Source organism: Electrona antarctica (assembly GCF_951216825.1).
Source record: "Electrona antarctica genome assembly, chromosome: 15".
NCBI lineage: Eukaryota > Metazoa > Chordata > Actinopteri > Myctophiformes > Myctophidae > Electrona > Electrona antarctica.
Window position 1 is genome coordinate 35,552,402 of NC_136796.1, and position 25,023 is coordinate 35,577,424.

The 25,023-nt window shown below is 44.4% G+C and overlaps 3 protein-coding genes across 3 annotated transcripts in view; 1 reads left to right on the forward strand and 2 right to left on the reverse strand.

The window, feature by feature from the left end:
• Positions 1 to 4,825, reverse strand: part of tax1bp1a (Tax1 (human T-cell leukemia virus type I) binding protein 1a) — a 41,170-nt gene extending 36,345 nt beyond the window's left edge. The window contains exons 1-2 of the mRNA XM_079522087.1: positions 4,781 to 4,825; positions 2,122 to 2,343 (exon numbers count right to left, since the gene is read on the reverse strand). Of these exons, the coding sequence (XP_079378213.1) occupies positions 2,122 to 2,313 (192 nt within the window). The 5' untranslated portion in view covers positions 2,314 to 2,343; positions 4,781 to 4,825. The remainder of the gene's footprint in view (positions 1 to 2,121; positions 2,344 to 4,780) is intronic.
• Positions 4,826 to 6,377: 1,552 nt separating this feature from the next.
• hibadha (3-hydroxyisobutyrate dehydrogenase a) overlaps positions 6,378 to 25,023 on the forward strand; it is a 46,709-nt gene continuing 28,063 nt past the window's right edge. The window contains exons 1-4 of the mRNA XM_079523360.1: positions 6,378 to 6,506; positions 8,873 to 9,033; positions 15,467 to 15,576; positions 16,390 to 16,511. Coding sequence (XP_079379486.1) covers positions 6,437 to 6,506; positions 8,873 to 9,033; positions 15,467 to 15,576; positions 16,390 to 16,511 — 463 coding nt within the window. The 5' untranslated portion in view covers positions 6,378 to 6,436. The remainder of the gene's footprint in view (positions 6,507 to 8,872; positions 9,034 to 15,466; positions 15,577 to 16,389; positions 16,512 to 25,023) is intronic.
• Positions 10,272 to 11,246, reverse strand: LOC306938234 (aldo-keto reductase family 1 member A1-B-like; the record flags this gene model as incomplete). The annotated part of the gene is made up of 1 exon (XM_079522306.1): positions 10,272 to 11,246. The coding sequence occupies one exon, from the start codon at positions 11,244 to 11,246 to the stop codon at positions 10,272 to 10,274; it is 975 nt and encodes a 324-aa protein (XP_079378432.1).

Sequence of the window (25,023 nt, forward strand, 5' to 3'; positions counted from 1 at the left end):
CGAGTCATCTCTGCAATATGTATGGATGCTTGTTAGACAGCAGTACATGAAACCCCCACTAGCATTGCTGCATAGGAAATTAAATTAAAGTCAAAACATTCCCCTCCTATGTCCAGCTTTTGGTGTGTGTGTGTGTGTGTGTGTGTGTGTGTGTGTGTGTGTGTGTGTGTGTGTGTGTGTGTGTGTGTGTGTGTGTCCTAACACAAACTCTGTCCTAACACAAACATTAAATGCCATTGCTAATGAATGGACAATTTTGAGTGTTTGTGTAAACACAAACATTGAAGACCAAAGTGAGGACGCAAATTGTGATTGGGCGGAATGAGATGATGTATGATGGCGTAAGATGATAAGTGCGCCCCTCACTTCACACATGTGTGATTTTTTTTAATAGCTAGCTATCGGCTACAAACACAGATATATAGGCTGAAGCTCCTATTCACTAATCTCTTAATATTTCTCAATCCGTGCAGGGAGGTGAGTCTTCATATCTCCCTTAATGATTACAAGTTTAAAGGTTTTCTTGTAATGAAAAACAAAAAAAATCTTCCAACACAGATTTTTAATTGGCGACATCCTATTAGTATATACCGCCTCTGGCAGATACAATGTATGCATGTCTCTCTGCACACGCAATAGCACAGCCACACACACACATGACGACAAGATTAAAGAAACCGGGGTGTGCTTGTTACATGAGATGAAGAGCTACCATCAAACAGGTTTCATTAGCAGTGGCTTAACCAGTTACATTTTCCAATTGATTTTCTTTTCCAAATAAACGCGCCGCGCTTTATTCTTTTTTAATTGAGCCGGCAGGATTTGAAGTCAGTTCTTATAAAGCGAGGATAAAAATGTTTGTCTTTTGACTTTACGAGACATTAAGTTCCTCTCGTTCACATTTCCTCTTAACCCATTTGGGACGGGAACCCCTGTTGCTGTTTTAAGCATTACTTTAACTATTGAATTTTTTTTTTTAATCGTGAAAATGTGGCGCAAATGTTTCAATATATATTCTTTCAGAGCAAAAGTTTTTAACTCAAATCTTTGCTTCTGGGGAGGTCCCTGGAACAACATATTTAAGATGGGGATCGGCGGCCAATTACATATATTTTTGGGGGTCCTTGAAATGAAAATGTTTGAGAATGTTTTTTCAGAAATCTGTCAGGATTTAGAAGACATTTGTAGAATCGACCTCAGTTCTAAATGGGTTAATTACGTGTGAGATTTGATGGCCTTGATAAAAGAGTGGAGGAAGGAGATGGGGGGGGGGGGGCAGGAGAGAGGAAGGGAGAGATGGAAAGAGAGAGAGGAGGGAGAGATGATGAGGTCCTAATAAGAATCAACGTGGCTAATAAAGACCACCAAACGTTTTGCCCCCCAGCAAAGGCCCATATTGCATCTAGCCCACCTCACACAGCACTCTTCCTTCTTCCTCTTCCTGCATGTAGCAGCGTAACCACACCAAAGCTTTCACTCACGTACTGAAGAGCCAAGCTGTGATGCTGCTGGAGTCACATGTGTTAATACCCACTGCCAGCCGAGGGCATAGTCATACCCTATTGTGCTGAATATAAGACTATGTTTTTTTCCAATGGAAATGTCCTAAAAAACGGGGTCGTATTATAATCGGGGACTAGACTATTTGACATTCAATGTTCTTTTCATACAAATTAGTCTTGAAAAATGGGGGTCGTCTTATAATCAGAGTCGTCTAATATTCGGCACAATATACGGTAATATGAAGAAACCCTGATGCATTCTTGCTCCCCATCACTGTGACCTGCATGAAGGCTTCTTAACCCCTTTTTCTCTGAATCTACGCTGCAGCCATGCAGCGGATCAAAGCGTGGGTGCTCTGCATGGGCTAATTTCTGACTTTATGTTGCATCGCGGTTACAATATATTAACACTTAACACTGAAGGATTCAGTCACAGTGGCAGCAGAAGCATTTTTTGCACGGCGCTAGCCACTCCAACATGTGGCTTTGTGTAACTTGAGGAGCAACACGTTACAAAGATAGCAATAGAATGATTCAGAATGATTTAACCAATTTAGACCTGAGACCAGATACAAATGTCTTCTAAAGACATAAATGTCGTATCGTCACCCAACCTTACCTTGAAGATGCCCACCCAGTCCTTAGGGTGCGGTGTGATGTAAGAGGTGAGGGTATAGCAGCACTCCAGTGGCGCCTGGGGCAGGAAACTCTTCCCCACGTTCTGGAAGATGACGTGGGCAAAGTTTGACGTTTCCATGACGCTGACGCTGCTGCCGGGCGACGAATCCACCACCTGGAACGACGACATCATGTCCTTTTGTGGTCACTTCATTTGTCTGACCTGTGAGGAGGAAAAGACAAGGGGAAATTAGTGTTTGACTAGTTAGTAGTGCTCTCTGTCATTTGTGGGCAGTACCCCAGGGGTGGGCAACTTTGACGATGTAGGGGGCCACTATATTTCCACATTCACTCCAGAGGGCCACATTGCATATACTGTCATAGCAAAAATAGCAGATCTACAAGCTAAAAACCTGTCGCAATTTTGAGCGTTTTGAACTTGTAGATCGCTCGTCATCGTACCAAAACCTTACCTTCTCATGAAAGACAGTTGACTGGCCCTTAAATAGGCTACCCGCTGCTATATTATTATTATATCACAACATAATGTTATATCATTGACCTAAATGGAGTTATATCCACAATGATAGCATGAGTTTAAAAAAAGGTCTTTTTCAGAAATGACATGTGGAAAACTTTAGTTAAACATGCAGAGTGACTCATTACCCTACTTTACCGGGTAACATCATCTTCTGATACTTGAATGTTTTGACATGAAAAAATAGGCTGCAGCTGTTATTGTTCCACAGTGCTGCTCGCTGAGCACACATGAACGGTAAAGATACCAAGGATTGGACAATGGTCAATTTACAATTTACAATTTAGGCATTTAGCAGACGCTCTTAATCCAGAGCGATTTACATTAAGCAATAACAAAAAGCATGGCATACATCACATGATAAATAGTTATCATGAAACATACGCAAGCTAAGAACGTTATGCTATGCAACACGGAAGTAACACAGACTCGAAGCCGTTTATAAATCACAATCACTGACGCATCCGCTGACGAATCCTTGGTATTTTCATTCGACCGGACAGTCAACTTTTCACCGCAGTTTGGAAAATCCAGGTGAAGGTCGGGAAAACTTGGAATTCCCTTCTCGCGTACCAGTGGGAACCTCTAGAGCAGTGGTTTTCAACCATTTCCATAATATCAAGGTCTATTCTTTATTCAGCATTTGAGCCACACACCACCATTTGATGACATTTAGCCTCAGATCCAAAACTAAAGAATATGTTTTGTCGTTGGACAAGATTTTGTCCACAATTCCATGCTGTATTGATGTTGGTATTGGTACCATAGAGATAACAGGCAAACGTTAAATTGTGTAGACTTCTGGTAAATTAAGCAATGCAGATGTTTAACAATAACGTAACTCGAGAGGGTCAATTTGGTTCCATTTTACGCTCTCAAGAGATCTAAGATCTAATAAGGGTTCATTTGGTTACCATTTGGCTCCATCATTTAGCTGGGGGATCACCAGTGGGCCTTGAGGGGGTTCCAGGTGGTCCCCGGACCACTGGTTGAAAACCACTGCCCTAGAGCACCGAAGTCTGATGTAATCTACACGTCCTAACCTGCATGGGTCACTTACTTTTTTGTTCTCTATTCTGAATTCCCATATCGTGTCATAACTGTGTTTCAAAAATAAACAAATGAGCATATACCAGTTTGACGCATTTGAATATGATGAAGCGTCAACTGGGCGGCGAGAAAATGCTAATGTTACCGCCACCAAATAAATTATTTTTTTGTCAGAAACTATGACAGAGACTAGAGAGTCACTGACTATGGTAAACGATACAGCACCACCTCCCTGACTGACAATAGTGCCAGCCCAGGGACAATATGCTTATTTATGGACCACAATTCTTATATGAGACGATTCTAAGATAACCAAGCCTATGTTATTCTCCATCTCCGTGACCCAGGGGATGAACGAGTGATGTCACTCATTAACAGAGATACTTGGAAGCCAGATCGATCTACCCATCCATCCATCCATCCATCCTAGGACTCTCTTTGCATGTTTGTCTGTCACTTCATATGCCCAAATGTGGGGATATCATGGCTGACGTCATACACTGGCCTCCAAGTATCTCAGATAGATAGATAGATAGATAGATAGATAGATAGATAGATAGATAGATAGATAGATAGATAGATACCTTTCTGAGAGACATGTTTTACTTTTACTTATAAATATAGAGACAAGTCCCATGAATTGAGGTAATTCATCATTATAATAAAGGTAAAGGCAGCCAGCAATGAATTAGCCTATATTCCCCCCTTCAACTCGGCCAGTGGTAATCCCTCTGTCTGTGGTCTAAATGGTTAAACACAAACATATATCTATGGTAAAACACAGACATTGTTACTGTAGTGTAGGCGTATATGTCTATCATAAACATATCGATTAGTCATGTTGGCACAGACTACCATGCTGTAATAACCATGTCATATGCGTTGGATATAGGTAAACACGTATAGCTATATATAGCTAACATTAGCTAGTGAGCAGGCCATGTCATCATGTCATGTCATTTAGCTCTCTTCTAACCGCTAGCCGGCCATGCAGCTGGCCAACACGGACCACTATATATGCGCCAAAACGACATGATCCGCATCGATCATTGTGTTGAAATCTAAACGGTACCCGTTCTGTCCGCACGTGTCCTTCCAGTTGCAGCACAAACAATCAACTTCTCACGGCCCGAATGATGCGAGCGGTCCGTACGTTGTTGTCAATGCACTGTAACGATGCATGCATGGAGGAGGAGGAGGAGGAGGAGACGATGATGCGGTCACTTCCTCACTTCCTGGATTATATGCAGGGTGCTGATTGGTTTCCCAAGGATGCTGAGTGAGGATGCTGAGACGATGCTGGAGAACTGAAGGGTTCAAGGGACGTTTCTGTCAATAATAACCAGCTCATATTAGGCTATACATATACCGGTACCCATTATGAGATGATTGACGATAACAAACTACTGGTCAATTTACCAATAAGCAATATGCCTGTGTTTTATTTAGGATATATGCCTACAATGACCATTTACATTTCAGATTTGGGTTGTTTTTATTTTTCATGTGAAATGTGCGTGTTTGTATTGTTAGTTAGTTTTTGATTGATTGATTGAAGAATTTATTAACAGTTTGCAGAATTACAGTACATTTCAAGCACAAACTCAATACAAAGGCTGTTAACTGTGAGTGGACGACCCAATTAAGCATTACACTTGTTTCCAATAGGGTCCACCATGTTCAAATCATCAAAACATTTAGAGACGTACAAATAGACACTTCTATAGACAGACCAGGAATTCATCATAAAGGAGGTAAAAAGGGAAAAGAAACATATACAGTGAGGGGGAAAAAAGGGGTGGGCGGTGGGGGGATTCACGTTCAGCTCCGTTAATTTGTTTGTTTTCCTTGGAGGAGCTGCGTTGGGTCCCCAAGTCGGCTCCGTGGCCGTACCTTGAGTTGGCTGTGTGGCCGTGACCGTCTCTTGTGTTGTCCTTGCGTTGGGTCCCCAAGTTGGCTCAGTGGCCATACCTTGAGTTGGCTGTGTGGCCAACTCAAGAAGTTCACACACAAATGGCCACTATATGAATGTCTAGTAGAATAAAGGGTGATATAGTTGCTCACGGTGATGGTCAAATAGACACCAGTGAGCAGCTCACCAGTGACCTACACGCCTATACTGATTAGGCTACTGAAATAAAAATATGCATGATGCTACCGGTCTACAAACTCACATCGTGTTGCACTGCAACAAGTTATGAGCGAGCTCATAACGTTTTCGGTCATGCTTGACACTTGACGCGGCCAAATCAGGCTTTAGCCGTTCAGACTCAGAGCAAAACTGTTGAATCACACCAGTTGCCTCAAGAATGAGGCAACTGGTATATATAGTATATGACTAATAACAGTCATATACTATATATATATATATATATATATATATATATATAATTATAATTATATATAATTATTATTATTGTTGTTGTTACACCAGACACACCCACACTACAGTTGGACAACACAACACAGGATGTCCCGCCTTCGGTGATGGTTGTGAACTTGATCATATAGCCTGGAGCGACATACACGCTGCGATTGGCTACTTGTTCGTCCAGCAAAACGCCCAGTGGTTGCCTAGTGGTTGTCTGACAACCACGTAGCCAATTACAGCGCAGCAGCGTCCTTCCAGGCTATGAGATCTATTCCACCCTTCCACCACGGCGTCTGGGGTTTTCACTTCCAGGCCTTGACAGCTGTCACAGTACGCTGAGGTCAAGGGGAAAGAAGCATGGCTGCCTTGTTCAGGGGCTCTCGGAATTTATTGCTAAGGTGGAACAAACATGTCGACCTTGCCCGCGGTAAAGTATTTACTTCTCTGTGTGTCCACGCCACTGTTATTTTGCGTTCTCGGAAACGAAATGCCAAAGAAACGGCCTCTCTCACCACTGTTCTAGGGGGTGTGAGCTAGCTGGTTAGCCTCCTGTAGATCAACACACACACACGGACACACACACAGAGTCACAGTCTCACAGACACACACTTTCCTCAGTTTGATACTAGCCGCAGTGCATAATACTCTCATCCTTTAGCTTTTGCACAGGATGCTCTATTATGCTAAATGGACGCAAACGACGACCAATAATGGACATTTTAAACGTTGCATATTAGCCTATAATTGCTGCAGTGCAGACTGGCTGTAGAGTACAGACAATTTGGTGGACTACTTCGCATTGTGCACCATATGCAATTATATGCACCACTGCACCCACCAACTACCTGCTTTACCACTTTTCATTCATGAACTATCAATATTTTATGATAATGTGTTGCCTCCCCCTTTTTAACTGTGACGTGTTGTTATCCGTTGCACAAACTCCACCGACATCTTGCCACCATGCACCATTCATGCCTTTATGCCCTTTTCCACCAATTTAAATGTACATTTTAGCTTTTCTCACAATGGCAAGTAGTGTTGACACTTGAGATAAAGATGGGTATACATGCAAGAAATGTGAGTCCAGCCTACTGTTATTACAAAATGTCTGTCAAGTTTATACAACGATATCAAGAATGCACACATTAATATAAACGCTTCAACGCATCAGCAGAATATTATTAAGATCTATTAACAGTAATACATGGAGAACCTCTCTACATCCCCTCTGAAACCACCCCCTCGCTAGTGACAGTGTTGATGTTTAACAGTAGGTCTCTGAACAATAACAACATGTCCAAAGATCATCTGCTTGTACAGCAGTGTGCTGTGTGTGCACAGTGTGTTCTGTGAGGGGCACTGATACTGATCTGAGTACATGAGGCAAATTATAGGCTCTGTGTAGAGAAGAAATTACACTGAAATATGGACTAGAGCAGTGGTTCTCAATCTTTTCAAGCCATCTTTTAATGATAATAATTAATCATATTTGAACTTGGGATCTCAGTTGAGGCAATACATTTATTTTCACTCGGTTCCACAGATACATAGTGGGAAAATAGCCGATCTACAAGCTCGCAACGTTTTGCACTGCAAGGCGTTGTGAGCATGTAGATCTGCTGCTTCAAAATGTAATATTTGACAATTTGGCCGACCATTTATATTGTACAGATAGGATGTTGATTACTTTTGATGCATTAATGGTATTAAATTGTAACTTTAGAAATCTATATATACTTATATAATTGTATGCTGGTTTGTTTACTGTTGAGTGAGACCATTTTTAATCATTTGGGAGAGACAGCGAGATCCATCGGCGACCGCGACGTCCTGCCATGACCTTTGAGAACCACTGGACTAGAGCCTAGAGCACAAATGGGCTATATGCACAGTTGCACACACGCCATTTTGGAAAGAACTTGGGCCCCTTGCCTACTAGGTGTTACCACTGATACTAATGAAGACTCTGTTCCATTCTCGTCAGTCAGGGTGCTGCTATTGTGCATGTTGGCTCACTGTTACACTCCAACCACTGTTACACTACACCAGTGGGTCTCAAAGTGTCCTTGAGTGGGTTCCAAATAGCCCCGTACGGGTGTGCAACTCTGAGAGTGTACAGGTCCATTAATTTAACCAAATTTTGGTTCCATTTGTACACTCATAGAGTTATGGGGGTGTCCTTGAAGTTATAACATTTGAGAGCCACTGGACACTGAATGGAACAGCCTAAATTAGTATCATCGGTAACACCTGTGAAGGGAAGCAGTTGTTGCATTTTTGAAGATGTGAAAAATGATCCAATGAAAATTAATGTCCAGTTGAACTTTAAGTTCAGTGTATTAGTAATTAATGGTGTTTTTACTAGGGCTCCGATCAGGTTTTTTGGGACCGATCCCGATTGTTTTTCTCATGATCGGCCGATACCGATCTTGTGTGTAAGGGGAAAATTGGAATATTTCCAAAATTATTATGTCAAAACCAACGTCAAAACTGTTCCTGTGTGTGTGGGGTCGGGGAGGAAAGGGAGAATGTTTAGGCCTGTCACAAAGACGCAAATCTGCGCAATCTGATTGACTTTTATACCACTTAAATGGTATAAGACGATTTCTCCAGATTGCCGATCACAGATAGGGTAAATTGCCGATCACCGATCGAGTCATTTGGAGTGAATATCGGCCGATCACTGATCAGCGCAGTGACTGGGGCACTCCCATCTCTGGATATTACAATGTGGCCAAAATCTCTGCCTTACTCCTTCTGTTCTCTCCTTTCAACTATTTTCCTTTCTAGTGTCGAGTCGATCAATGGCCTCGAAGACGCCAGTGGGCTTCATTGGGTTGGGAAACATGGGCACTCCCATGGCCACAAACCTCCTGAAAAATGGCTACCCTGTCATTGCCACTGACGTCTTCCCCGAGTCCTGCAAGGAACTGCAAGATATAGGTGGACAGGTGGGCTACTGGATTAAAACTAATTACATTTCTTCCAATTTAGTGACGGGGAGGTTGCAGATATGGAAGAAGGATTATGCATATTGAGACTTGGTTGAGTACTCGATGGGTCAAATCAAGGGCCCTCTGTGGTCAGCAGAGCACTTTTTTTCCCTGTGTGTACAGTTGTAAATATTTGTGGTAGCACTTCTTATTCACAGTGCTGTAGGAGTTTGCAAAAAAATCACACTTGTGTGAAGTGAGCGGCGCTCTTATCATCCGTACTCAGCCAATCAGCTGAGCACATTCCGTGCTCAAACGGACAGACAAATGCATACACACAAAGCTGTGCGTAGGAGCGGCCATCGCCGTTAATCATGTGTGAAAGTTAAATTATGTGTGGATCTTGGGATCCACATGGGAGCGGAGAGGCTCCAATGAGGATCTTGGGATCCACATGGGAGCGGAGAGGCTCCAATGAGGATCTTGGGATCCACATGGGAGCGGAGTGGCTCCAATGAGGATATTGGGATCCACATGGGAGCGGAGTGGCTCCAATGAGGATCTTGGGCACGGCATAAAACGTTGAAAAAAAACATTGGGGAGAAAATGTGGAGGTACTACTGTGGCCTGCTGGCAGCATGCATTCACAACTACCAGGTCCAGAAGCGGTTTGCAAGTTTAGCTCTGGACACAAACAGACGCACACGCATACTATTACTACAGTCTACACTACAGACCCTATTTTACAGAGCCATACCGTATGAGCAGTATGGGAACAGGGGTTGACACTAAGGTCTCAGAGGCACTTGCCTGTCGGGTTCTACTTGCCCAAGGGTCATGCCCACTTCCCCGAAAAGTATATTGCCCATTTTAAAATGATAGGTAAAGTTTGAATTACCATTACATTTTAACCCTTTTTTTATTTTACTTTCACAGGCTGTGTGTTAAAAGATGTCATAACAAATTTTATCTGACACATACCTACATAGTACCTACATAGCTATGAATATGACTAAGGGTTCACACTTGTTATTAAATATTTTGTTGTGTAGCCACAGTAAAAATGGCACACAGTGGTCTTATTTTACATATCACAGACCAGAAGACTCTGGCCACGTTCAGGTGTTTAGACAACGGTTGCGTCCCCTCGCAATCAGGCAACCCGAAAGCAAATATTTCACCTGCCCAATTGTTTTATTTACCTGCCAGTGGCAGGTTTACAACCCTTGAGCGTCAACCCCTGTGGGACCCGCTCATCAGTAAGGGTCATTGAAGGGGTAGTGTGGATGTCCGGCATCCCTGGGTACCTGCTTTCCTTCCACTTGGATCATCGGCACAATGTAGCGCCAGCCGTTTGACAACTCTGTCACACTTTTCATCTCCTCGGCTTCGAGGGCGAAGTCAAACACCTGTATGTTCTCTTTGATGCGGGACTCGGTCACGCTTTTCGGTATCGTCACGACCCCTCGCTGCGTCAGCCACCTCAGGATGATCTGAGCGGGAGACTTGCCGTATTTGTTTGCCAGCGTGGCTATGACTGGCTCATCGAGCAGGACGGGCTCATCTGGATGCTTCCACGTCCTGTCGGGAGAGCCCAGGGGGCTGTATGCCGTCACTACCAGGCCCCTGTCCTGGCAATGAGCCTGCAGCTCCACCTGGGCCAGGTATGGATGGCCCTCTACCTGAAGGACCGCGGGTTTGAAGCTGGCTGCGGAGAGGACTTCGTCTATCTGCCGACTGTTGAAGTTTGACAGGCCGATGGCTCTGACGAGACCCTTCCCCACCAGTTTCTCCATGGCGGCCCAGGTCTCCTTGTAGTCGATTTCGTCGTACAGCATCGTACCGTCTTCTTTCCTGGGGAAAGGAGCCTCTCCACGTTGGAAGGCGTAGGGCCAGTGGATGAGGTACAGGTCCAGATACTCCAGCTTCAGATCCTTCAGGGTTTTCTGAAGTGCCGGCTCCACGTCTTCCGGATGATGGTGTGTGTTCCACAGCTTGGATGTGATGAACACGTCCTCTCGTCTCAGGTCCTTGTCGGGGCCTAGCGTCTCCTCTAGTGCCTCTCCGATCTCAACCTCATTGCTGTAGATGGCGGCACAGTCGATGTGACGATATCCGGCCTGTAGCGCCCAAGTAACCGCTTGCTTCACTTTTCCCGGCTCACTTTTCCATGTTCCGAGGCCAATGAGAGGCATCTTTTGCCCTGTGTGGAGAACTGCATAGTCATTCATAGCTCTTGCAACCACAGTTTTGAATTTTTAAGATTGTCCTTCTTTCTGTACTCCTGCAAGATGAAGTACAGTGCCTGATCTGCTATATAACAGACCTCTGTTTACGCTGCTATGGAAACGGAAACCTTTCAACCTATAAAGTTGTGTGTAGGTGTGAGTCTGCGTGCCCGGGTTATGCCCAAATATGGGTCAGGGTCGTGCCTGACGTCACGGCACAGGCCGTCTTCTCTGCATTCTATATTCTGTGATTACCGGCACCTTTCTTATTGTAAGTTGCTCAGTCTAGATAAGATCGTCTGCTGATGCCTAAATTGAAATTGACAGCACTGATGCCGGTCACGTTGGCCTCAAAATACTTTGTGGCTACTTCACCCTCACAATAACCCAGTCGACGCTGATATTGTAGACAGACACACACAAAATGCTAACTTCAAAGTACCAACATCACAGTCTGACAACGGGTACTGACGATCTACAAGCACAGCGTATTAGTCTAGTAGCCAGAATGTGAACCCGGACATGTTGAGTACACCAACATTTTATGTTATAAATGTTTAGTATGGGTCCCCAGCATGTAGAAACTGCCGGATGCTAACTTGCATATGTTGAGCAATTTTCGTAATTGGCATAATATGTGACCATACCATTAACAACCTATCGAAGGCAAAATATTCAAAATTTCACACACACTCAACATGTCCGGGTTCACAATGGGGCTCTATGGGCTGGCTACTAGACTATATTGTGAAGTGACAGGTGCTTAAAGGGATATTTCACTTTTAAAAAAACTTTTGGTCATTGTATTGTCTACTCGGGCTTAGGTGAACTGAACACCCCAAACAGGTTTTAAGTTACTTGATTCAGTAATGAGATAATTGATATTCATTTTAGCTGCCCCGCCTCCTTCCTATACAAACCCATTATAACTTAAAGCTCCATTTTAACCATGATAGATTCATCAAAAACACCCAACCTTTTTCTGATGACTGATATTGTCCTTCTAATACGTGAGGGGGCTGTGTTTTTCATTTACTGTTTTAATGTATTGTCTCCACCAGGCCGAAGGCATGGGGAGAGAGTATGTTTTGCACTCCGTCCGTGTGTGTGTCCGTCCGTGTGTGTGTGTGTGTGCGTCCGTCCGTCCGCCTGTTACCAGCTAATCTCCGGGACCGTTGGCACCCGATCGGTGCCACATTTTGCAGACACACTCCCTGGATGCCAACGATGAACCTCCTGCCCCATATTTTCCAGAACGGCCTGTTATAGCGCCACCAGGAGGCTGACTTTGGAAAAAACAATTTACTCCTCCAGATTCTGTCCAAAAATCCCGCAAATGTTACACACTATCTCTAGTCATGTGTTCAAGACGCATCTGTCCGATATTTCATATTCAAAGTATGTTTTGTACGCACACTCCCTGGATGCCAACGATGCACCTCTGCCTCATATTTTCCAGAACGGCCTGTTATAGCGTCACCAGGAGGCCGACTTTTGAAAAACTTAATATCTCTATACACTATCTCTATAGTCATGTGTTCAAGACGGATCTGTCCGATATTTCATATTCCATCCTAATTGGCTAACCTTGGCTTTCAAAGTTTGCAGGATTGGCCCGTTTTGAACAAAACGCCTCAAATCATGAACGCAGCGTGCAATTTATGTGAAATCTTTCACAGTCTTTCCTACTAGGCTGAGGAATATAACCACATTTTTGGAACAAAATGCCTCAAATCATCCAATTGCCATCCCAGGCGTAAGAAGAAATGGCATCCTTTTCACATTGGCCTATTTTAGCGCCACCAGGAGGCCACAACCTGACCTGCCCTGGTGGAGACCTGTGCCCCGAGGGGCACTTTATCTAGTTTCTAATAATTCTTTTGGACAAGAACCGCCTCTAGGAGGAGGCCGGAGGAGACTAAAACATAAAAAAGAATTGTAAAAAAGAAATAAAAACAGTAAATGAAAAAACACGCCCCCCTCACGTTTTAGAAGGACAATATCGGTCACCAGAAACAAAGTTTGGGTGTTTTCAAAGATCCTATCATGGTTAAAATGGAGTTTGAAGTTATAATGGGTTTGTATAGGAACTTGCGGGGCAGCTAAAATGTATATCAAATATCTAAATACTGAATCAAGTAACTTAAAAGCTGGCCGGGGTTTTCACATAAGCCTGAGTAGACGTTAAAATGACCAAGTTTTTTTTTAAAGTGAAATATCAACGTTGCCATGTTGGGGTTTATTCTCCAATGCCTTATTCTGGTCTCTGTATCTGTCAGTCCTTGTCCCTTTTAGGCCCAAATATGGAGATTAGGGATGCACCGAAAGGGAAATTATTGGCCGCAACCGAATATAGGAAACAGTTGGCCGAAAACCGAATATCCGAATATGATTAATATTATATATCTTTTTTAGGCCTGTCAGTCGATTAAAATATTTAATCGCGATTAATCGCATGATTGCCCATAGTTAATCGCCGATTAATCGCAAATTAATCGCTTATTTTGTATCCATTCTAAATATACCTTAAATCAGTGGTTTTCAAGATTTTTCATATCAAGGTCCATTATGTATTCTGCATTTGAGCCACAGACCACCATTTGATGACATTTAGCCTTCCATTTGGTTACCAACTCTCCATCATTTAGCTGGGGACCACCTGGAACCCCCTCAGGGACCACTGGTTCAATCAGAACCACTGCTTTTCAAGTTTTAAATACTCTTATCAACATGGGAGAATGCTTGCTTTATTGCAAATGCCATGGAAGAGGGAAACAAAATCATAAACTCAACTCAACAGTCTCACACACACACACACACACACACACACACCCAGGCGAGAGCTCTCTCTCCTGTAAGCACGCACGCACAGTCAGGCTGTCAACATTAGCTTTAGCATTAGCATGGTCTGTGTAGCATCACGCTATCACAACTGACTATGTTTGTCAACCAAAACTGCCAGAGTTTTGCTTTTGCCCAATTCAAAGAGCTTCTGATCTAACACGTTGTGGAGCAAATTAATTAATAACAAGCCCAACGAACGCGACGACTCGAGTGCTCACAGCTCAACTGCCCAGCCCACACTGGTAGGCTACACTCGATCTGCGCACCGGTCCTGCACAGGCTGACGGACGAGTCACTGGGAGAGAGAGTGGGGAGAGAGGCGGGGCTCACTGACTGCCTGCATTCACATGAATGCGTCTCTCAACTATTCTGTCAAACTTCACCGTGCGTTAATCGCGCGTTAATTAAATTAACGCCGTTAAAATGACTGAGTTAACGCACGATTAACGCGTTAACTTTGACAGCCTTAATCTTTTTCCCTACCATTGCTGTCATGGCCGTACCTTAAAGCTACCTGATTTATGGCAAAATACATGATTATGGCAAAACTTTACTTAAATAATAATCACTATTATGGGTCCATAATACATTTATTCAGCACTTTTGAATGCATTAATTGCATACACTATTCTGTGATATATTTTCGGCCTATTCGGGCCGAAACCGAATAGGCCGAAAATGCAATTTCGGCCATTTTCGGCCGAATATTTTCTGTGGCCGAATATTCGGTGCATCCCTAATGGAGATGTCTTTATCGGACAGTGTGACTGGCCGTGTGTGTCTGTATGTGCCGTTGTCCGTATGTGTGTCCCTTTGGGGTATCAACAGATGCAATACCGCTGGGTGACCTAAAGTGGCACTGTTGAGCAGCCCAAAGGGCCACTCGCACTGAGCACCACAACTACTGTATACAACAATATAAGTAACAATACAGTACCATACAGTACAGTAACTAGTACAGTAACTATCACAATAAAAGTGTAGTTGCACCTCTCAGTTCACACAGGTGTGATGTTTCTCTTCCCATCTATACTTATGTTTTCTTAACTCATTCAGGACGGGAACCCCTTTTGGTGTTTTAAGCATTATGTTATACTTTAGCTATTGAAAAATCGTGAAAATGTAATGCAAATCTTTGAATATATATTCTTTCAGAGCAAACATTTTTAACTCAAATCTTTGTCTCTGGTGGGGTCCCTGGAACAACATATTTTCAGGGGGTGGGGTGCCAATTACATATATTTTTGTGGGTTTCTTGACATGAAAATGTTTGAGAACGACTGGCATCAAAACATAGGGTTTTTCAGAAAACTGTCAGAGTTTAGAAGGCATTTGTAGAATGGACCTCGGGTCTAAATGTGTTTTGTACCGATGCCCAGGTCGTGGACACCCCAGCAGAGGTAGCAGAGAAGGCGGACCGCATCATCACCATGCTCCCGTCCAGTCCCAACGTCATTGAGGCGTACACGGGTCCCAATGGCATCCTCAAGTAAGCTCTGTCTCTGTTTTTACTCTCCTCCCACAGGCTCATTTCTTCTCTTCCCTTCCTTTTCCTCTGTTGTATAGACAATTAACAATCGTGTTCCAGATCCCTAGTTTTCACTAACCTTTGAAGAGCCACTGCGCCGACTTGATCGTTGCTTGTCAACAAAATCCGCTTTAAGACAAACAGGGAAGTGAATGGCAGCGCGCATGCGCCAAAAGCAAGGAGTACATTGCAGAAGCATAGGCCAACCCCAAAAATCTGAATATATATTTTCTCCGTTTGATATCAATGAAAAAGCGCTAGGACGTGTACACACGTCGTCGCAATCAGTCGGTTGGATTAGTTATGACGTTCCCACATGTTGCACGGTCTGAATGTGTTCAAAATTGTGTAATGGCTTGTAGTGTAGAAAAGTTTGCCTGCCCAAATTGAGTCTCATTTTGCGCACACTTTTCTCTGCTGTACAGGTTAATTGGGCTACATTCTCTCTCTCTCTCTGTGTGTGTGTGTGTGTGTGTGTGTGTGTGTGTGTGTGTGTGTGTGTGTGTGTGTGTGTGTGTGTGTGTGTGTGTGTGTGTGTGTGTGTGTGTGTGTGTGTGTGTGTGTGTGTGTGTGTGTGTGTGTGTGTGTGTGTGTGTGTGTGTGTGTGTGTGTGTGTGTGTGTGTGTGTGTGTGTGTGTGTGTGTGTGTGTGTGTGTGTGTGTGTGTGTGCGCTCACTCACACTCTAAATGTTTTACTTTAATTAACCAACTAAAAAAGGATGTTGTATTTTATTAACACTCAGCGTTTGGTGGTGTGATTTCTGTCCTCCTCAGGAAGGTGAAGAAGGGAACGCTTCTCATCGACTCCTCCACCATTGACCCCGCTGTCTCCAGGGAGATGGCTCTCGCCGCAGAGAAGATGGGGGCCGTGTTCATGGACGCCCCGGTGTCGGGAGGTAAGCTCTGAGACAAAAAGCATTAAATGGACTGCAGGTGGATAGCGTTGGGATAATTTTTGGATTTTAACGTTTCCCTCTTAATGGTCAGATTCCTTAACCGTTGTTCCCTTTTTTTTACAATTTTTGGCCTTCATTATAATGTTTGATGAACACAAATTCAAAGTGAGGTCCATCCAGGCACCCTCTGGGTTCGTTTAGGGGCGGGGGTTCCAAATGGACCCTTACAGGTCTGTAACTCTTGAGAGTTTACAAATATGTGCGCTGAGAGCGTACATTTGTACAGGACTTATGGTGGTCCTTGAAATGAAAAAGTTGCAATTGCAATTAGGGATGTGAATTATCTATTAATGCATTAGTAGTTAATTGATAATGTTTGATAAGCTTATCGATCGATTAACCAGTTAGTTGATAAGCGGCGTTTTTGTAAAAAATCTGAGAATCTTAATTTCCCTCAATGTCTAATCACATTTTGCTGATATACAGAAATAATTCAAAAGGCATATTATATTCCTTAATCAAATATTTATTTGACCATTGACGATACAGGGCCAGGCAATGGCATCTTTGTACTGTATGTGCGTTCCTCGGCCACGCGCGCTCGCAGACAGCATTACATTCACAGAAAACCACCCAATAATAGAACCGCATCATTTTCGATTAATTACTCATTTCTTAATGGCGATTAATCGATTAAGTATTAACATCCCTAATTGCAATAGTCTACATACCAGCACTGACGGTGTGATGAACCAGAAACGGATCCAAATGTGATTATGGCTCCTCAATGTTGGAGCTGGTACGTCCTGTTCGATGACCTACTCATGCCTTAGCCTTACCCTACTTCTGGTTTCTGAAAGGATCTGCTATTTTTGGAATTCTGTGGCCAAATACAGATAATTCTGGGGGTCCTTGATATGAAAAAGGTTGAACACCACTGTCATAGAAACATGGGTTTTTCTGAAAACTGTTAGGATTTAGAAGACTTCTCGGGTCTAAATGGGTAACTTAATACCAGTTGATTGGTACTACCAGTGAATCTAGCTGGCATCAACAGCAGTGATGCCAACTACTTACTGTATGTGCTGTAACTCTTATGTTTCTTTAATACTCTAGCTATATATACCTCACTGCTCAGTAACAACATTTTGGCTATAGGTCAGTAGCTGCTCTCTCTGCAGTGCTGTTGTAGTTGTAATAAATCACGGTGAGTGCTAAGTGATACTGCAGATGTAGGCTACGTCTGTGGAGAAAACGCTACAGTTTGGCAACTGCGTTGTTGCCTGCTTCAGGTTCATTTTCTTTCCTAATGAGTTGCACCGGTGGGTGGTCATTATTATGTGAGGGAGCAGTGTTGATTTTGACAGCAAATTTTGATTTTAGTCATAGTCTCTTGAATAGTTTTCATTTAGTTTTAGTCACGTCTTTATTAGTGTTAGTCTAGTTTTAGTTGACTAAATATCCCAAGATTTTAGTCGACTAAATCTACAGTTCTTTGGCGGGCCTTGATGCCGTCGGAATGACAGATTTTACACCAGCTGAAAATAGCAGATCTACAAGCTCACAACACGTCACGTTGCAACACATTTGTTTTTCGTTGTGAGCTTGTAGATCGGCTATTTTCAGCATACAACCAAGTGTAAAATGACTTGCAGTTTACTGGATCTCTTGTCCACCCGTTCCTTCCTAACATTTTAGTCTTAGTTTTTATTTGTTCATGAAATTGAGCTTTAGTTTTCATTTAGTTTCCATTTAGTTTTTTTGTCAGTGAAAAAAAGGTAGTCGACGAACATTTTTCGTCTCAGAATTAGTCGACGAAATCAACACTGATGTGAGGGAGATGAGCACAAAACCAACTAGCGCGCCCGTCGATGGAGACTTGGCGCCCCCGTGACCTCGACCTCCATGCTTCTCGGCTGCCCTTACACTCCTCTGTGCATCTAAACTCTTGGACGATACCGGTTGGCACGTGGGGTTGTAATTAAGCCGCCAGGACCCCCGTCTAGTAGGTGCCTGCTCTGGGGCTTTTTTATTGCCATTTCTCGGACCGGGGGTCTTTAGACAAGGTTAAAGGCTTTAAGTCCTCATTATGTCGGACCCTGTCTGTGTCGTGACGGCCACTTGACAGAGCACAGGGATCACCCTGTCGCCCCTTTTAATGGGGCCGAGCCGCAGCGGCAGAAGAACCCTCCGTGTCAGGGCCTTTTTCATGTTGATGGAGCCCTAATGGCGGGTATCCCGTGTCAGTGTCCTTTCATGTTAGATAAAGAGTCATAAAGAGGAGAGAAACTGCCTTCACATGGAGTGGAGGGGCAGGGGAGGGGAGAGGGGGGGGGCGGAGAGGAGGGAGATAAGGCGAGAGGGAGATGTGTCACAGTAAACCTCTGTCTCTCTCTCTCTCTCTCTCTTTCGCTCTGCTGAGACAAACCCAGGGGTGCAGCGCTGCATGGAGATGCACTTAAAACTAAGCTCCATCCAAATACTGACATAATGTGTGGCTGACACAATCGTACAGTCGCGACTATAGAGTCTGTTTGTTCTCTTGTCGCAACAAAGTTTGAAGGCGCACAGATTCGGACACCACCAGCACCACCGTTGGCTCCCTCTCTCTCTCACACTTAACCGTACGACACGTAGCAGACGCATGGATTTGGTCCTATACAGACTTGATGTGTTTACTGGCTGGCGTCTGCACTGCAGCACGGTTCAGTGTGTGTAGTCTGTGAGATCAGAGACCTGAACTTAGCCTGTAACCCCCCCTCCCCCGGGCGGGCGCACACACACACACACACACACACACACACACACACACGCGCACACACACTGTGTTTACATACTGTAGACGGTGCGTAGTTAGTGTGTGCAGTCCCGTGTGAAGGCTCTTCCTTCCCTAGCTCTTAGCTAAGCCCTCTTTTACTATCCCGAGATGACCAATGATTTACCCTGCTACCTCTGGCCCTGTATGACTAGCCCCGCAGACGCCCACAGAACACACACGGCACGGTAACCTCGCCTCTAAGCAGCATCAAACAGGCAGCAGTCTTTCTGTCTCTGTCTTGACACACACACACACACACACACACACAACGCATTTCGGGCCCACCCCAAAAAATCCCCCGGCACGGGGATGAAAGTGGTCCAGCCCCTCCGATAAGCTAAGCTGAACTTGTAGACGCAGAGGTCAAGGGAGTAGTTTTCGGGGGTTGCACAACGGGTCAGCTCCACGGGAAATGAACAAACGGCTATTGGAATCTTACAGTACTTGCTTTCCATGAGCTTTTCCACCACCTTGCACACACACAGTCTTTATGAGAAGACGGCAGTGGCTCAGTCAGGAGATATGGCTGCCGTGTGGGGAAACGTACAGTAATGGTACCCCCCTCCCCCCAACCCCTCAGTTCTTTCCCCAGCTCTTTTCTGTCGGAGGTCGTGTCCATGAGCAAGACACTGAACTGCTCGGCAGCAGTGTTGATTTCGTCGACTAATACTATGACAAAAACTGTTCGTCGACTGCCTTGTTTTTTCACTGACAAACTAAATGAGAACTAAATGAAAACTAAGCTATGATGACTAAAACTAAATATATTGACAATTTCGTCAACGAATAAAAACTAGTCTAAATTGTTAGGAAGGGACTAGTGGACAAGTCATTTTACACTTGGTTGCTGAAAATTGACGATCTACAAACTCTTTTTAAGCTTGTAGATCGGCTATTTTCAGCAAGCGTAAAATCAGCCATTACGACGGCATCGAGGCCCGCAAAAATACATTTTAGTCGACTAAATCAACTGTAGATTTAGTCAACTAAAACTCGACTAACACTGAAACACTAGGTGACTAAAATGTGACTAAAACTAAATAAACTATTCAAGAGACTATGACTAAAACTGAAATAAAAATGTTCTGTCAAAATCAACACTGCTCGCCAGGCACTCATTTATTTAGGACCAGGTGGCTGCCCAGGCCTCATTTAGGTAGGACTAGGGTCCTACCTAAATTAATACAGTTCCTCTTGGGGATCAATAGAGGTAAAAAAAAAATGTTCCCACCAGGAGATGGCACTCTACCCAAATAGGGCTCCTCATTGTGTGTGTGTGTGTGTGTGTGTGTGTGTGTGTGTGTGTGTGTGTGTGTGTGTGTGTGTGTGTGTGTGTGTGTGTGTGTGTGTGTGTGTGTGTGTGTGTGTGTGTGTGTGTGTGTGTGTGTGTGTGTGTGTGTGTGTGTGTGTGTGTGTGTGTGTGTGTGTGTGTGTGTGTGTGTGTGTGTGTGTGTGTGTGTGTGTGTGTGGGCGCTTCCGACTGACACAGCTTTTGACTTATCCACACACATAATGAATTGCATTTTAATGAATTGCATTTTTATAGCGCTTTTCCAAGTGCTCAAAGCGCTTTACAATGGTTCATACATTGGGAGGTGTAGCGGCGAACAGTCTACGCCAGCGTCCTCCCTTCCCACATTCACAATCCAATGGTGGTAAGCTCACACCGTCCAACTCATTGGACGCAATGCAGGGTTCAGTGTCTTGCCCATGGACAGGAGGAGCCGGGATTCGAACCGCCAACCCAGGGATCATTGGACGACCTGCTCTACCTTCTGAGCCACAGCCGCCCTGATTCTCAATGGTTATTAGCTCGATCCATTTAACTTTGTAAAAGCTTAATACACACTAAAGCCTGAATTATACTTTGTTGCGTCGTGCCACTGTCAAACACCAGAAAGTAGATATACAAGTTGACAACGCTTCAAGTCCGCCATAATGTTTCACCTTTTACAAGGAGCATTGCACAGTGTCGACACATATAATGCAGTGGTTTTCAACCAGTGGTCCGGGGACCACCAGTAGTCCTTGAGGAGGTTCCAGGTGGTCCCAGCTAAACGATGGAGAGTTGGTAAACAAATGGATCCTTGTAGATCTTTAACTCTTGAGAGCGTAAAATGAAACCAAATGGACCCGTACAGCCAGGTCTATTTGGTTTCATTTTACGCTCTTGAGTTAAATTATTATTAAACATCTTCTGCATGAATTAATTTACAAGAAATATACACAATTAGAGAATGTAGAAGAATTGTTATTTTGATCATTGTTTGCCTGTTATCTGTCCTAATGGTACCAACATCAATACAGCATGGAATTGTGGACAAAATATTATCCAACGATAACAAAATATTCTTTCGTTTTGGGTCTTGAGAGGCTAAATGTCGTCAAATGGTGGTCCGTGGCTCAAATGCCGAATAAATAATGGGCCTAGTATACTATACTTACTATATAAACCATTTCCCCGTACGACGGTTCGATGCCCAGTTCGTCTCGCTCCCCGGTCGCTGTTCAATAGACTAAACTGTAGTCCCTGGTTTTCAGGAGATGTTCTCATTTCCGGTTCTTGATCCGTTTCTGAGTTTTACTTGATCGGGGCAGCAGATTTTAAAAAACTGAGAAAAACATAATACACACCTTCATAATTATCTCTATCGGATGGCTGCAGAGGACAAATTCCATGTATGTGCACATGGACTTGGCTAGAGTACCCCAGCAACAACCTAAAGGGGACACATTTAATATATGCAGGGCATATTGGCAGTTAGTACAGATACATGGCGTACACAGCATGTTCTTTTTTTGGCGGGTACAATCGTTGTTTTCATTTTGAATTCATATATCTTTCTATGATATAACGCGTATTCTTGTCTGATGTGTGGGGCATGTGAGATGGTGCGCTAGCGCTTCTCACAGAAGTGTGTGTGTGTGTGTGTGTGTGTGTGTGTCATGTGCGTCACTAGGGGTTTGGCAGTCTCCCCTGGGGTCTGAATCGTGGCATAATAACCCTGTTAAAGCGACAATCAAAAAAGGCTGGTTCTTTCATCCATGTTCCTCTCGCTCTCTCTCTGCCCATGAGAGGCTGAATCCTGCTCAGGGTTTCTCCCCTACACTCAGTGACCAGTGTCTTGGCTGTGGCCCTACATGACCCAGCTGTGTCCTTTGCACACACACACACACACACACACACACAGTTGTAAGCTGTTACATTGCACTCACAGTGACGTACAGACAGTTACATTCCCATAGACACTTGTTTTTACACACACACACACACACACACACACACACACACTAACATTTGTTCTCACACACACTTGCACCACTGTCTGGTGTTGTTAAAAGTGTCCGCATGCAACGGCGACCCACAACAAAACGGCCTCTTTACGTCACAGACTCGGGGTGTTGGCACGGCGATGGCAAAAATAGGAGCGCTGGCTAACGAGCAGCGGGGTCGTTAGCAGTAATTACCCAGAATGCTTGCGTCTGTGTCTGTCAGCCCGCGGTGGGCTGCCACAGCGCTAACGGACGACGAAAAAAACAGGACCTTTTAAAAAGAAAAAAGGGGGGAAAAAAACCCAAAAACCTTTCATTGTGTTTCTCCCAAGGCTGGGAAAGTTGGGCTATCGGTATACGAATGAAAGAGTGCTGCTGTGACAGGGCCGCTCCGAAGGCGAGTCGTGGGAGCATGGTAGTTTGGGCTGATGTCGTATGCGTGGCCGGGGACGGCTTGTAAATGCTCGGCTAAGTAACCGTTGGGCATGCACACTCGCAAGACGACCCTAATCATATCCACTCCACAACAAGCATGTTATTTGCTCACAGCGTCGACGTCATCTTCCAGCCCCGAGGGGCCTGTTGACGCCTAAAGACCTGTGACCAGATTCTACAAATGTCTTTTAAACCCTGACACTTTTCTGTTTCTATGTCAGCGCCGGGGCGCCTGATGGAGGGGAAAGGAACTGGTCGGAATAATGTGTTCCTTCCACGTGCTACGTCCGGCCGGGGAAATTCACCTGGTCAGGTGAAAAGAAGCAGCTTGGACTCCTCATGCATAGAAGGAAGCATGAGGTCAGTCCGTTGCCCCCCAGGTTGGCAGAGGAAGTGTAGCGCCCAGGAATACATTAGATAATTGACAGTGGGTGAAAAAATGTGTTACAAAATTGTGGGATAAAAAATATTTAAAAAACAAAAGTGGTTAAAAGCTAAGGCGACACAGATGCATTCCAGGTCTTAATGGCTTGACCTGTGCAAGTCAGTTCATCGCTTGGAGATTCTCCGTCCATTCGGCAGCCGTTCCACTTAGTTTTTTAACACAATCTGTGCCAGGAATGTCAGGTTACGTTTTAAGCAGCATGCCCTACCTGTGCTAAGATGTAAAATCAAATTTTCTATCTAAGTTTTTCTTTTTTCAATGTATTTTTATTGAGGCTCTGAAATGTCACAGCTGAACAATCGCCATTCAATGTATATAGAACCACACAATCTTTTTTTTTAAACAACATAGGAAAACAACCACAATACGGACATTACAATGCACAGACAAAAAAAAGAAATGAGACAAAACGAGTACACCACAGTCTTGACATGACTGTACAGTACATTATAGGTCACCAGAGTCTTTGTTGTTCACTACCGTTCAATAAGGTACATTGAGGCCTGGACCATGGCTCAGTGGTCCAGGCACCTTGGCTGGTAATCCAGTCTGGCAGTGTGCCGCGGGTTCGACTCCCGATCCCGACGGCCTTTACTGCATGTCTTCCTGTCAGCCTACTGTCTGTCCCTCCATAGAATATATAAAATAAAGGCGAAAACCACCAAAAAAAAACATTTAATAAGGTACATTGAAATCTAGGTTTTTCTGACGTGCACGCGATGTGCACATGGATACGCCCACGTTATTTATTCTTTCAATTGTCCCCATATCTCTGGCAACTGCACTGCGTTTCTGTTTAACAGGTGGGGCAGATTGGGTTAAGGTTCATGGACACTATTCCATTGGCATGACCGGAGATACACTTTGTCTTATGGAGGAGTTCCTATGGGGTGAACAATCCCATGCGCGCACGCGTGTACTTGTGTCCCTGGCATATCTTTTCAAATGGTGGTCCATGACGGGGCTAATAAGTGTCAATTTGGGGGTCCTTAAATTGGCATGGAAGAACCACTGATTCCGATCACTAGACTGGGACAGTCTTTAGCAACTCACCGGTGGTGAGCCGACATCTAGTTAAGGAATGGGAGTGTGAGTGTCGTCATTGGAAGGGGGGTTGGTGGGGGGGGTAGGTCAGGCTGTCAATGTTGATGGCTAACCAGCACTAAAGAGACAAGAGAGATGATTCCAAAGTCTAGATTAGCATAACAAGCCCCTTCACTGAGGGGCTCCTGGTGACACATGCAGAGGCAGGAGAGAGAGGACCGATGTGTGGCGGTGGAGAGTGATGGAAGAAGGGGCTGGGAGGAGTGGGAGGGGAGGTGTGTATGGTGGTGCTGGTGGTAGTGGGAAGGGAAGCGGGGGGGGGGCTAGCCTGGACCCCAGATGGAAGCAGACCCACAGCAGCTGGGTGACTGGCCCTCCCTGCTCTGCCCCTGTGTCATCTGCTGTGTGTGTTTGTGCGTGCGTGTATGTGTGCGTGTGTGTATTTGCAGACCAACAGTCAGCTGGTGTATGAGTCTTACTGAAAGTCTCCGTCCATC